The following is a 16,104-nucleotide window of genomic DNA, read 5'->3' as shown; positions in this document are numbered from 1 at the left end:
AAGCACGTGTTGGTCCGGACAGCCAACATGGTGACAGTGGCTAAAATAAACCACCAAGGTGGTTTGCACGTCAACTCCTCCTCTGGAGTCAGCAGCGACTCAGGTCCACTCATATCACTGGCAACCTCAACGCCACAGCAGATGCTCTGTTGCAGCAGGTGACGCTCAGGGGAGAGTGGAGACTAAACCCCTAGGTCCATTTGATTTGGAGTCGTTTCTGCAAGGCACAGGTAGACCTGTTTGCTTCCCAGGAATCCTCCCACTGCCAGCTCTGGTATGCCCTGATGGGAGCTCCCCTCAGTACAGACGTGCTGATACACAGCTGGCTCCGGGGGCTGCGCAAATACGTGTTCCCCCCAGTGAGCCTAATTTCACAGGTTCTGTGCAAGGTCAGGGAGGACTAGAAGAAGGTCATTCTCGTGGCTCCGTATTGGCCCACCCAGACATGGTTCTCTGACCTCACGCTCCTCATGACAGCACATCCCAGGCAAATTCCCCTGAGGAAGGACCTTCTTATGATGCTGTTGTAGGTAAGTTTCTTGGTAAGCATGACCTGATCATCAGGTTCCTGAGAGGAGCCAGGAGGTTGAACCCTCCTAGGTAGTGATTCTTTCCCTAATGATAGTTCTCCATGGTCCTTTTAGGCCTACGGAGTGCCCCATTCGAGCCGCTCACTTCCATCAAGATGGTTGGGGACCTGCAAGCGTTCTCTGTCAGCGAAGAGTGCCTAGAGTTCAGAAGACTCTCACGTGATCTTGAGACGTGATCACCTGATGTGCCAATTTGAAAATTTCAGTCATTCATCATGAGAGGGCACACAGTTAATCAAGTTGTCCTTTTATGAGGACATTGACACTTTATTTATGAAAAACCCAAGACCTAGTAGTGTGATCACCATTGGGAATCAATGACTTCATCCAAAAGCAGGAAAATGCTGCCTTCAGAGGCTGTATAAAATGGTAGGATGAATGCCTTTCAAACTGTTCTGAGATCAGTGCATTCATAAAAAACTCTGTAGGTTAAGCCATTAAAGGCAGCAATACAGCTGCCTATTGCGTTGCTAAGCAGCCAAGAGCATTCATTCAGCTTAGGAGTTCAGTTCCAGGCTGCAGATAACAATTAGCACTGATCAGTCATTGTGCCTTGTTGAACAGTACATAGATTCAAAATTGATGAAGTTAATTTAGATTTCAACATGATTTGCAGCCTTTTGACTATGTTGACCATTATTTTTATTCAGAAGTTATTCAAATGCAACAGCACTGGCTACCACTTGAGTTTGACAATGCAGATAGAGAACATTGAGATTTTGCTGCCAAAGTAAAGAACACTTTGTAATAAACAATTTGATACACAAAGCTGACTTTCTATAGCTTGGTATTAGGTTAAAAAAATTCCATAACATGGACCCTCTGTCTTCCTCCCACCATCCAAAAGACATGCAGGCTAGGTTAATTGGTATCTCCCAAAAAAATTGCCCTAGGTGTGGATGTGGAGGTGAGTGTGAGTGTATGTCTGTCTATGTGTGGCCCTGCGATGGACTGGCGACCTGTCCAGGGTGTTCCCCGCCTTTCGCCCAATGTTAGCTGGGATAGGCTCCAGCCCCCCACGACCCTGTACACAGGATATGCGGTTGACGATGGATGGATGGATGGATGGATGGACTCTCTGTCCCCATATGAAGAAATATATTTTTATGAATATGATTTGCTGTTTTTGCTTCATTTGTATGGTTAATAAGTGCTACTAGTTACAAATTATAAAGGGACATGGAAAGGAACACAGCAATTTCCCCCGGGTCTCAGGTGGTTTAAAAAGATTGAGAATGTGAGAGAGGAAGATGGATAGATAAAGAGTACAGAACAGGAGACAGATGGAAAGAGAGAGAAGTGTGTGTAGGGAGTAGGAGTTACCAACAGACAGACTGAGATATCCAAAGAGATAGAGATTACCAGAGAGAGAAGTAGATGAATATTTGACACTTCCTGTAGGGTAATTAGATATTGAGCTGTGATCTCTCAGTGTGTGTGAGCTTGTCTCTGTCAGTGTCTGCATTTAATGCCTGACAGTTCTCAGCATGCCACCTGCCCAAAACTAACAGGACACACACACACACACACACACACACTGACCTTTTAACCAGTCCAGATAGGACGCACATCAGTGGCAAAGATCCTGTAACAAATGCGTGTGTGTGATGACACCACTCAATAATTAAGTAAATAGAAAGTGAGGATCACCCCTATCAGATCTCACTGATCTTACAGTTGAAACATTGTGTCACTTTAGACACATTTTAGGCAAAAAAACATTTTTAGCATTTTTGGAATCTGACTTTTTAATTGTGGCTAAATGTACTGTATTGTAAGCTCAAATAAAAGAGTGATAAGTCACACAATGTGGAAACTCTACTAACATGCAACTGCGTCCTCTTTCATCTCTATTGAATTAAACACCAGCTGAGTACACACACAGGAACAGAGGGAGTGATGAGAGATAAGAGTGGAAAAAACAGAACAGGTGCAGATCATAGAAAAAAAACATAAAAGAAAAATTGAAGAGAGAGAAAAAATATATATAATACGTTTCCATGCTTTTTATGCTAGATTTACAATGCTGTGGAAAGGTATATGCCCCCATCCTGATTTATTTTCTCTATTTTTCATACTAAATCTTCAAACAAGATCTAACATAAAACAAAGGCAACCTGAGTAAACACAAAATACAGTTTTCAAATATATATATATATATATATATATATATATATATATATATATATATATATATATATATATATATATATTTTTTTTTTTTTTTTTATTGAAGCAAAAAAGTTATCCAACACATATGTCACCCTTGTGAAAAACTAACTGCACCCTTAAACTTAATAGCTGGTTGTGCCACCTTTAGCAGCAACAACTGTAACCAGATGCATTGTGGTGGAATTTTGTCCCACTCTTCTTTGTAGAACTGCTTTAGTTCAGCCACATTGGGTAGTTTTCGAGCATGAACTGCCTGTTTAAGGTCCTGCCATAGCATCTCAATTGGGTTCAATTCAGGACTTTGACTAGGTCATTCCAAAACTTTAATTTAGCTTCTTTTCAGCCATTCAGATGTGGACATACTCCTATGCTTAGGATCACTGTCTTGCTGCATAATCCAATTGCGCTTGAGCTTCAACTCACAGACTGATGACCAAATGTTCTCCTTTAGGATTTTCTGGTAGAGAGCAGAATTCATGTTTCCCTCAATTATTCTAAGTCGCCCTGGCCCTGAAGCAGCAAATCATCCCCACACTACCACCATCATGCTTGACCATAGGGATGATGTTCACAAGTACCACCTGCCCCTCTCATTAAAAATGTATTGTGTCCTAGCAGGTAACTTTTTCGGGCATGGATGTAACAGAGTAATATGTATTTAAACTTGTAAAATCGCAAAATAAATGCAATATAACTATTTTCCTGACTGTAAATTCAACATAGTCCAACATATTCCTCTTAACCTCCTAATACACTTAGGGTGGGTTGCACCAATAAGATTAAATTAAGTAGAGTTTAAAGCTAATCCAGGGTTTGTTGTTCCAAATTAAATTTTATTATGTGTTGTGTTTCTCCACTTGGAACTTGTTAAAAAAATAACCTAAAGAAATGTTTTATTCAAGTCAAAAATATTACTTAACATCACTGAATTAACCTGAATACATTTTTACACCAACAAAACTTTTTTAAGGGATAGATCAGGTTGAAATAGCTCCTTAAAAGAATATTTAAGGCTCAATCAACAGCATTGGTGGCATAATATTGATTACCACAAACATTTTTTTGACTTGTCCATCCTTTTCTTTAAAAAAAATTAAAAAATAAAATCTAGGTTACATTGAGGCACTTACAATGGAAGGGAATATTTTAACATTAAAATATACAGTTTCAAAAGTGTAGCCATAAGACGGGTCAATATGATTTTAGTGTAATAAAATAGATTACTAATTTTGAAAATGTATATTCAATTGTACAACACTGTTGTTATGACAATGTAATGCTGTAAACACTTAAACTCTAAAATGACTCTAAAAACTATGTTTTAAACAATTTTACAGCTCATATAATACCATTTTAACAGAATTAATCTGCTTTTATATTTTTTATAAAGATACTTCACATTTCTGCCCTTAAACTCTCCAACAATTGGCCCTATTTACTTCGAAGTCGAAATGATTTTTTGTGGTAATCAACATTATGCCACAAATTCTGTCTATTGAGCTAACTTGTACTGTACCTGGAATATTCCTTTTAGGTAACAGTAGCAGGTTTCAACTTTTTACAAAGTAGAGATGGGGCCATTTTATAAAACTGCTGTAAATGTGCGATAGAGAAGTGGAAGGGTTGTCTGCACTGGCACTGTCACACATACTGTAAATCCATTTCGGAAAATGAACACAATTTTACAGTTTACGAAATACCTGTTGTGAAATATTGGTAAATCAGCTCCATTTTTCAGAATTAGAAGATGTAACATTACCTGAAATGTTCAGTTATGATGCTATATGTGAACAAAGCTGTATTGATGGTTTGACTGTCAGGATGGTTTGACAGTCAGGATGTCAGGACGCACTTACGTAAGAAGTCTGCTATGGACTAGTCACAAAGTTCTGATGGAGAAGACGCAATTACTCAATGCTGTTTAATGTCTGTGACTCTGGAGTAAAAAAAAAGTAATCAAATTGGACGGATAGAAAATATAAAGTGATTTGTTGACAGTTTACAGAAGAGTAAGTGATTGTGTAACTTAACACAATAAAACTAATAAAATAATTAACTAATAAAATAATGAGCCTCCTTCAGGACAAGGTATACTCAGGACCAAAAGCCTTTCTAGCGAAAGACATCACAGAGTCATTTTGGTGCTGATGTGAATGGTACCAAAACAGATAAAAGACAGAATTTCAATGCATGTGTAAATAGCAGATGAGGTACATATAGGCAATCCAGCAATCTTTCTGGAATTTAACAAATTTCATGTATGAAAGTAGTGTAACCTTTGTCTGGCTCTGCAGGGAAAAGCCCCCGCTGCTCCAAATAATTCCTAGATAGGAACTAGAAAACCCTCCAGTCAAAATTGTGTAACTGATGCTGTCTACCATACAAGCAATATTCAAAGTTTAAATATTTTTTTTTTATCATTTTAAATCATAGTATGCTATGCAGATTAAGTCACTGTAGTTACTAAAGTTTGTGAAATTAAACAGTAACACAGGTCCCCTAATTTCTGATGTGATATGATTGTGCTCTTTGTGGTAAAATTAGTGATTGTGTGTTCCTCATGATGAAAAACATAGGGCTACTGGTCTGTCAGAGAACCAGAGACGACAGGCTGGAATTACACGCCAGCACGTTGACATTTCTACTGACTGAGTCAGAACACACAGACACACAAACCCACACTCATACACTCTCTCTCTCACACACACACAAACATACACGCACTTACTCTAGTCTGTCCCCTGAACTCTTATCACAAATTATTGATGCTCTTGTAATAGGAGGACTAATTTAGTCTGCATGTGTGTATACACATACAGTGTGTTCACATCTTTATATGTTCTATATAGCAAAGCATACTGTGTTCCACTGCTGTTCCATTTTGGGAACAGCAGTGGAACACAGCCTCTACAAATGTGTTTGTTTATAATGTTTAAAACATGAACTGAGTCACCAGGGTCTGTGTGACACCTTAGAGTGACACATAATAGAGAAGTCCAAATGAGGTCTTAACACTTTGTTTCACTTCGGCAAACAACTGAATTGGTTTCAACTAGCAGCCATGATGATCATATAAACATATTTCACATCGTCAACTTATCACATTAACGAAAATTATGTCTTGGTCCATATGTTAAGATTCAGGTTTGAGAGTGCCTATGGCTTATGCAAGTTTTTATGTCAAGACTTTGAGCCATTTTCGCAGACTCAATAGAATCACCAACCAAATTTGATGTTTACAAAGCATGATGCTTTTTTCTCCCTTTTCATCTATCAGTTAGCAGCTTCAGCTGACCCAGTATAATATAAAAAAACACACACACACACACATATATATGTAAACTAAAACCAGAGACTATTACCTGAGATGGACCACTTGCATAAAAATGAACGGGAGATATTAGAACACCCAATCTGGCTGGTGTAGAAAAGTCCTCGTCTTACAGGTAAAAGAGACACTGAACTTTTAGGTACAGACAAATAAGAACTTAAACATGCCAGCAGCCATATCTCCCTGTAGCTCTAGACCACATGCACACTGAAACTAAGCAGGGTTGAGAAGTTGCTTCTGGAAGGTGTTAGTGAGATCAGCAGGATGTGCCCTGTTGTCTGTGTGAGTCCTAATGCCCCAGTACAGTGATGGGGACACTATAATGTAAAGAGGTACCATCCTTCGAAAAAGACATTAAACTGAGGTCCTGACACTTTGTGGTCATTGAAAATCCCATGACAATTTATCATAAAAGAGTAGGGGTGTAACCTTTTTGTCCTGGTCAAATTCCCCCCATTGCCACTTATCAATCATGGCTTCCTAATAACCCATCCATTAATTGGCTGCATCACTCTACTATCTCCACCAACAGCTGGTGTGTGGTGAGTGTACTGGTGCACTATGGCTGCTGTTGCATAATTCAGGTGGATGCTGCACACTAGTGTTGGTTGAGGAGAACCCCCAATTTACAATGTAAAGCACTTTGAGTGTAGTGTCAGAAAAGTGCTATATAAATGTTTTATATTACATTCAATTTTGAATATAAAAAAGAAGCCTATTTTTAGGGCCATTGTTTGATTGGGGTAATATTTGACCAGGACATTTTCTTGACAGGTTTTGCGAGAATCACCCGTTGGGGTAGAAATTCTTAATCTTGTGTCTGTATCTTTAAATAATGCTTGTTGACCAGAGGGAATCCCTGACAGAGCTTATCTCCTCTGTTCAGAAATTAGTTCTGATGAATATCTCCCTGCAGAACCGAGCAAGCTGTACACAACAGTTGAAACCACTGCTATTGCAGAAGGCACATCAATACTGCCCTAGAGGGCTTTGTATGTGATATACTACTGTCAGTGTTTAAATTATTGTTTTAAAGACATGTTGATACAGCCCAGAAAAACGACACAAAAAACATTATGTTCTCGAAATTGTGTGCTTTGAGACTGATCTTAAAAGTGTGTCACAGAGACTCTGCCGTTGCTAAAGAGCAAATAACACTGAATACCTCATCCAGTATGTAAGTGGATGGGTATGTGTGTAAAGAGACCTTGCGGCTTTAGTGGACCATCTGGTATGCCGTGAGATGTAGACTGGGCTAGGTCTGGGCCTCTAAGTACAGATTAAATAATCTGATTACAGCACACTGGGATTAGCTCCCCCTCATCACCATCATCACAAAGGAGTAAACTCAGCAAAGTGAGTATAGCTTTGTAATGGAGCAATAAAAAGAGTGCAATAAATAAAAGCTCAAGTCAAACCTAAGGTTTACAAAATAATTTAGACTTTTTTTATCATTTAAAAAAAATTTGTGAAATAATTCATTATTGTTCACAGTATCTACATAAACACCTCTTGTAAACATCAACACCTCCTGTGACCCCCCTCCTGCTACATAACCTGCACTTAAGATCTGTGAAGAGGATGTGTGTCGGGTCTTCTGGAAACAGATGGTGTTTCACCCACTTGTCTAAAGCCCTATGCTGACCAGCTGACCCCATCTTCACATAGATCTTCAACTAATTAATGGAGCAGTGTGAAGTTCCCTGCTGCTTCAAATGCTCCACCATCATCCCTGTCCTAAAAAACCCACAAGCACAGGACTTAATGACTACAGACCCATCACTCTGAAGACTGTGGTGATGAAGTCATTTGAGAGACTGCTGTTGGCCCACCTGAAGTACATCACTGGACCCTTTATGGATCCCGTTCAATTTGCTTATCTTGCAAACAGGTCTGTTGGTGATGCAGTCAACATGGGGTTGCATCATATCATGCAACATCTGGACAGACTAGGGACATATGCAAGGATCCTTTTTGTGGAGTTCATTTCAGCTTTCAACATCATCATCCCAGCTATTCTCCAGACTAAATTAAACCAGATCCTCAGACTTGGAGCTGAACACACTCAAAACAGTGGAGATGATAGTGGACTTTAGGAAGAACACATCAACATTGACCCTGCTCACCATTCTGAACAGCACTATGGCAGCAGTGGAGTCATTCAGGTTCTCTGAGCACAAGAACCATCAGGCACAATAGCAGTTTTTTCCCTCAGGCTATCCATCTCATGAACAGTTAAAACTGCCCCATTGAGCAATAATTATGTGCATAACACAGCTGTCTACTTATATTTATCCAACATATCCTACCTCTTCTGCCATTACATTCCCTTGCACTGTACACCCTGTATGTTACCAATTTGTATTTGTACATACGTATTTGTATATTTTTGTCTTATTATGTATTTCTATATATACTTATATTTTCTATTCACTTTTTATTTTTATTCTAGTTTTTAGTATCTCTGCCTTGTTGTTGTATTGTTTGTGCACTGGAAGCATCTGTCACCAAGACAAATTCCTTATACAGTATATTTAAACATTTAAACATTTATGCATTTGGCAGACGCTTTTATCCAAAGCGACTTACAGTACAGTGCACTTATTACAGGGACAATTCCCCCAGAGCAACCTGGAGTTAAGTGCCTTGCTCAAGGACACAATGGTGGTGGCCGTGGGGATCGAACCAGCAACCTTCTGATTAACAGATAAGTGCTTTAGCCCACTACACTACCACCACTCTATGTAAGCATACTTGGCAATAAAGCTCATTCTGATTCTGATCTTTATGTGTGCATAAAATGTCTAAGCATTTTGATATAACTGTAACATAATCTACATTAATAAGCTTCTTTTATCAATCAAGATTGTTTTTTTTTAAATAATTTAATTAATCAGATTATTTTATTCCCCTTTTTCCAGAAGAATCCTTCATTGTTATTATTATTTTCGGAGTAAAACAGCACCAGGACATTTCTTTGAAAGGTTCCATATATTATTTGATCAGCAAAAGAGGAATTTAACCTGTAAAAAAATCTATAATCCATCTTGTTAAAGTATTACATCTTTATCCTCTTCCTGTTCTTCCCCAACCATCATTCTATCCTTCCATCTGTCCATATTCTTTATCTACTGAGCCCAGCCGAGCCAAGCTGCTTTGGCAGAGTGCAGGGCATCTGTGTGAGTGTGTTCCTGGTTGAAACACTGAATCACTGCTCCATGCTACAGTGACATTAGGAATGTGAATGCTTCACTTTTTAAAAGTGGTTGTCCGAGAATTCTTGTACTCTTTGTACCAAAGTTTCTTTCTCATTCATGCACAAATCAAACATACTTTCTCTTTCTCTTGTGCTGTCATTACGTTTATTCCCCCAATTAGCACTTATTTGTTACATTCAAAACTCTTTGCTCAAACCTGACACTTTATTGTTTATTACAGTTTCAGTTAGAACAAAGCTAACGGTCAGCTGGTCTGAGCATGGACACAGAATTCCCTCGTTCTGAATGGACTGTTCTTCTCTGCTTCATCTCCTACCAAAGGATTACATGAATAAATGATTGTGGTGGTGTGGAACCTGAACCCAACCATCCAAACATCTCCCCATCATTGAAACAACATCACGGCAGCACTGACCTGAGGAGGCAGTTACGCTACATCAACACTGAGGAAAGATGAGGACAGTAATCTGACCTTGAGTATCCACTCCACTTACAAATGGCCCCGGGACAGAATGTGATGATGTGACCCAACTTATCCAATCATGCCCACTTAACCCCCTACAATAACAAACCTTTCATCCTCCAAAGAGTGGCATTCTAACACTGATCTAGAAACAAGTCTAAAATTTGGATAATAGGACAGGGGTATAATGTGCTGGAAAAACTGCAGAGCCATGTTTTTTTGAGACTGTGGTCCAGGGGCATGCTTCCCCAGAAGAACATTCTGTACATTTTAAAGTTAAATACATCAATCTGGTGCACTTTAAGAGCAAAATTAAGTGGCTAGATCTATGAAGAACTTTGTGTTCTTGTAGACAATTTTGTGCTCTAGTAGTAATTTAATCATAAACACAATGCTTGTGTAGATATGAATGGTGATGACACGCCAAAAAAGTCACACCCACAAAGCATGGTAAACGAGACAGAGATTAACGCAGTTCACAAATGGTCAAAACACAAAATCGACTTGAGCATATACTGTATTTGAGCCATTAAGAAATGAAGCAAAAGTGGTTACCTGTGTTGAACTGGTTTATTTTCTAGAAAATTGAAATATACTGGATGAGGAGGGCACATCTTAATTTCCCTGTTCAACTTTGTAGCAGAAAAATTTAAGCTTTTAGCAAAAAATAGACCTAACGTTAGCTAGCTAGATATAATGTTACATTTGTTATACATTGATTTTCACTACAAGCAGCCGGATATGTCATCGTTACCGTCACCTAACTTAGCTAACATTAGATTAAAGTTAATCAATGATAACTTCTCCAGTAATGCTATCTGTTTGCTGTTGTAAACTGATAATGATAAAATTGTGTTTGGACTAGTGGATAACTACGGTGGATACTGTAGCGTTAGTTAATGTTACTTACCTCAAATGATGTTGTGTGCTCAAAATGCCTTGGTGACTCGGATGCAGCCAGGTGGTTCCAGTGTGTGTGTGTGTGTGTGTGTGTGTGTGTGTGTGCGGGGGTATGGGTGGACTGACGGGAAGTGAGAGATGCTTTGCCAAAGCAATGGGGCAACACACAACGTTAGAGATCTTTTATGTTATTATGAAAATTTTAAAAATATGATATTATTAAAGTAATGAATTGGGAAAAACTGAAGAGTCTTTGTCACATCAATACCACAGTAATTTAATTGATCATTTGTCATTTATATATTCCATTTATCAGGAAAAAAAGTGGTTATAATATGAATCATTTATTGATTATGTGCTCAACAGAAGGTGAAAAGGAAACATCAAGACAGAGATTCTGATTAACTAAATGTTATTCAGGATGATGGACAGAATGTGAGTGGCATAGATTGATTATTTTAATCATAAATTTTTATAAATTAAATATTTGATTAAATGTATTGTTGAATTTATAATAATCTGAGTATGTACAACATCATGAGAGTCTTAAAGGAATATTATGTGTTCAATACAAGTTGAGTTCAAGCGACAGCATTTGTGGCATAAAGTTGATTACAACTAAAAATTATTTCAACTCGTTCCTCATTTTCTTAAAAAAAGGAAAATCACTAAAATCAAAGTTGCAGTGAGACACTTAAAATGGAAGTGAATGGGGCCAATTGTGGGGCTGAAATGTGAAGCTTGTATTTTTATAAAAGCAATTACATTAATTCTTCTGCTAGAATTGGAGTGTCAGATCAACAGGAAGTCATTCATTTTCTATGGTAGCCAGCATCTCTCGGTGGCAAGAAGCGGCGCATCCATGGCCGGCATCAACCATAATTTGTTTTCTGCCATTGATCGATTTCTTACTTTCACATTTAAAATATTTCATGAGGATATACGCTACTTGTGATAGGTTGGTAAAAAGATACAGGTCGACATGTCTGGATGTTTTGCGGCCCCTTTAAATATAGTTCACAAAACTAAGCATTCCAAACGAACGTTGCCGCCAAATACATCAGAGCATCCACGAATCTTCCATAGCATTGTTGGCAGGGTAGCCAGAGCTAATTTTTACACTCTCGCCTCCTCTGATCTGAACACATGGTTAAGGTTTGTTGACAATACATCGTCATGGCAACGAAGATGTAAAATTGGCTATAACTTTACACAGAAATGGTTAGTAAGGGATTTTATCACACTAAAATCATGTGAACACATATATTGTTTATGTCTTGTGGAAATACTTTTGAAACAGTGAGTATTTTAATGTGTACAAATTGGCCCCCATTCACTTTCATTGTTGCCTCGCTGTACCCCAGATTTTTGGGTTTTTTTTTGAGGGGCAAATCTAAATTAATTTTTGTGGTAATCAATATTATGCCACAAATGCTGGTGATTGAGCTTAATTTATACTGAACCCGGAATATTCCTTTAAGTTAATGATCATAAATTACATATGATTTACACATAAAACAATGACTTCATAAAAAATTTATTTTGTGGATAAAATAGTTTTGAATTTGAATACGGAGATGTGACCCATTCATTCACACACGACTTCCATAATCTGATTCTGCATTCCGAAACCAAAATAACACTGGTAAACTTACCTTAACTTAAACGTAATTAACAAAACTTAACTCTATCCACTGTCCTAAAAAACTCACTCACTTCTGTCAACACAAGGACGCACTCAAATAAGACCTAAATTATTATCATTGCTATATTCTTATTAATTCATACACTTCATTATGACCTTATTAATCATTAGTACCACATTAAGGACACCACTGTCTCCTCGTTCTTTGTCACACTTCATCAGTACCATCTGTACCCTTGTAACTCAGCCCACTCGCCCTCTGGAAACACAAGCCAGGCTAATTCCACGTAACAGGATCTTTCTGTCTCTTCCTCCCCCTCAGATATACTGTCCTGCTGCAGCAGGCCACTCCCCACCCCACCCACATGCACTCACCTGCATATGCTCAAACACACACACACTTTGTCCCAAATACTGCATCGCATCCTCACGTGTCTGAATATGGAACATAGTGTAAAGCCACTGGCAGCAGTTCTTTCTGTCTCTCTCTCTCAGATTCAAACAGCTATGTTGGCATGATACAAGGGGTGTTCACTGTCAGTTCAGTCATTACACACACACTACAGATTTTAGATTGAAGTGATCCTGAATATATATATATATAACTGTTCATTCATAGTGCTGGTCACCAGGGGTGTAGCACCAACTTTTGGGCCCTGGGTACAAACCATCTTGCTGGGCCCCCGTACCAAATATGTATGTATAGAAAACTGACTTCTAAGGGGCCCCCCCTGCCTCGGGCCCTGGGTACTCGGTACCCTTTACCCCCCCAGTCCGACGCCCCTGCTGGTCACTTTCATCTGTGTATGACAACCCTATTAATAATTAATATGGCAAAAACGTTTTACACTCATCTTTGTGTAATAAATCATAAACTATTACATATTGTTCTAAGAAACATTTGAAACCATGGTTTGATTGATGAAGCGCTATGTGGTGTTAAGAACGCACATATTTAAAAATAATATGAATATACAATTTATGACCCTCGTGAACTTCAGATTATCTCATCTATTCCCTTTCTGTATCCGCATCTCTTGCCTAACACAGGCCGGTATACCGGGAATTTCCACTCGTGTGGCTCCGCCTCGTGTTTGACGCAGAAAGCGGCCTATGGAATAAAACAGCTGGGATGATGATAGTGGTGCATTGCCACGAGCATCACTGCGACAGCAACCGGCACATCACGCAGCACTGAAATGAAACAAACCCTTTCACAAAATTAAAGAGAACTGTGCGAATAAGGTAACCAGTGTGCGTGTCTGTTACTTTCCATTCCATTTAACCAGGTAAATCCACACGATTATTAATAGCCTACATGACTTGACAAAACTGTATGCGTAATCGTTTTTGGCGCTTCTACTAGACATCGGTTTTGACGCATTAGCTGCAGCGCGCTTCTTTGACATTCAGTTCTGCAATGCTAAATGTTTCTAATTGAATATTATATACATTTATATAATGTCAGCTGGTATCTGCAATCCTTCCGTGTTACTGGCAACGACTATAAACCACATCTGCTGCCAAAAACCGGCGTTCACTTTGAACGCGTCCATACGCAAAAAAAAAAAAAAAAAAAAAAAAGAAAGAAAAGGCTAGACGCAGCTCCACGTATGGAGAAGAACTTAAGACTGCTTAAAAATCTAAGTTATTTATAACTTGACACGGCGTCTAAAATACACGGCGCCTCTGCAAGAGATCAGCAACGATCAAACACGTCCGTTAAGCGCATGTTTGCATAGGGAAATAACTAAAATAGCGAGGACGCAACAACGACTTCCATTCAGAAGAATATAGATAATAAAACCACAATGATTGGGCAAACTGCGCAATCGAGACACTGCGTTTCACCCCAACGCAGTGTGGACTGCATCCACACCAGCTAATCAAATTTAACCTTCGGGTCATTATTCAGGACAAAATGTATTTAATCTGTCTTGTTATGATGCACCTCCTGTGATTACCCGCTCGAGGTTATGTCACAGATGCAGGAAATAAGCCGGTTTGAGCACAGCTTCCCGGTAACCGCATTATGACGCATGGATTTTAGCGATGCTCTCAAGGCAGCGCGTGTGAAAATATGCCGGTACCGGGCACTTAAACACAATTAGCAATGCCGTCGGTGTCCATAAAGACAAATATATTTTAAATTCGCATTCGTCAAGCGGATTATCTGCCCAGAACAGGAAACATGCGCAAGGATGAGAAGGTATGGCGGACTGCAGGTGGAGGATGAGGGGTCACGCCATATGATAACCACATCACACGCACTGTGTATTGGAATAAAAAGAGCCAGTCCTCAAACATGTTAAAACAACTTTAAAGTACATGACGCACTACTATTATGCGTAAATACAAGTATAAAACGCACATCCTGCCTTTTACGTAGTGCTGCCCTTTAGAAAGTCTCTGCATACCCCGATTAGACTGGCACGAGAACGTTATTGAAATAACAGTCCAGATATGATCATTCAGACTGCATAAGAACAAGCTTTCAATTAGGACAGCTGCAACGTTATCTGTGTCTCCAAAAAAAAGGTCATTAATCAACTACGACGACGGAACTACAAAAGTTTGTAATATACGTTAAGTTGCATCTGCTGAGCATTAAACTAATAACAATTACATATGGAAAATCTGCGTGACTATCTAATGCGTAATAACGTTCTAGAATGTCCATTCCATTCGTTTGTCGCAGTCTGATGAGGCGGAAGATACCGCATATAAGTCAATGTCATCCTGTCACCATGTATCTGACAGCAAAGGACATGACGCCGCAGTTTGCAGCTTTTAAAGAGGGATGAAGTTTAATCTCAGAATTTTTTTCTGTTATTGTTTATACACTTTAATCGGTTAAAAGATGCCGTGAAAAGGAGAGTGAGAGAGAAGCCTGTCTTACCCCCATGATTGCGCAGTCAGAAGGTTCTTCTCTTCAGGTAAAATGAGAGTGATGGAGAGAGTGGCAGCCTTTCACGAAAAGAGAATGTCAGTAATTAAAAAAAGGACAAACAATCATAGCCTACCTCATAAACGGAGACTAAAACTTGGTTTACCTCAGCCGATAAGGTGAGAGACCAAACGCGCGTATACTTTCACGTCAAAAAGTTATTCGTTGCAACATTAAGTTAATGTATCTGGCAGCTTTCTAAAAGTTAAATACAAACAAACTAAATGACCAAATGAAATCCGACGACAAGGCAGTACATCTCGCGGGATGCCGGTCTCGTGCACTGCTCTGAGGAGTTGAGATAAAGCCGGCAAAACTAAAAAGCCGCACTGCCCTCCCTTTTTGTGACGTCTCCTTCCGCTGCACTGCCAGCTGCACCACACCAATCCGCCTGAAAGAAGTGCCGGTGGATGTGAGGGATGCGCTTCTTACTTAATGGCCGAGTACATCACTAGAAACGCCCATATATACGGTCTAAGCCAATCAACACACGCACGCCTCAATATAGACGTATCATTTGTCCAATCAGCGTGGATCAGCAGGCTAAGGACACCAATCAGAGGCGACCACTGCCCCTCCTGCGGTATTGCAGATTTCCAAAGGTGACAGCCGCACAGCAGCATCATCCTGCGCTCTGAAAATCCATTTATGATAAAATGGACTGAGAATAAGCTAAGTCATAATTGTTGTGATTGCATGATTAATGTATGTAAACGTGTTTGGTTTCTTGTTTGTTCGTTTTTTGTATTTTTTTGTATTACATGCATTCAATTATGTTGTCATCAAGAATGTGAACATGCAGGTGCATGACTTGCCTACACTGCAGTAGGCCTAAAGG

General features: G+C 39.2%; 1 protein-coding gene across 1 annotated transcript in view; it reads right to left on the bottom strand.

The window, feature by feature from the left end:
- Positions 1 to 15,668, bottom strand: part of LOC127655627 (sodium/potassium-transporting ATPase subunit alpha-3) — a 37,008-nt gene extending 21,340 nt beyond the window's left edge. Inside the window, exons 1-2 of the mRNA XM_052143524.1 lie at positions 15,373 to 15,668; positions 15,219 to 15,286 (exon numbers count right to left, since the gene is read on the bottom strand). Coding sequence (XP_051999484.1) covers positions 15,219 to 15,224 — 6 coding nt within the window. The 5' untranslated portion in view covers positions 15,225 to 15,286; positions 15,373 to 15,668. The remainder of the gene's footprint in view (positions 1 to 15,218; positions 15,287 to 15,372) is intronic.
- Between the last annotated feature and the right edge of the window lie 436 nt (positions 15,669 to 16,104).

This window comes from Xyrauchen texanus, chromosome 15, assembly GCF_025860055.1.
Source record: "Xyrauchen texanus isolate HMW12.3.18 chromosome 15, RBS_HiC_50CHRs, whole genome shotgun sequence".
In the NCBI taxonomy this organism is placed as follows: Eukaryota; Metazoa; Chordata; class Actinopteri; order Cypriniformes; family Catostomidae; genus Xyrauchen; species Xyrauchen texanus.
This window is presented reverse-complemented; position numbering and strand designations above follow the sequence as displayed.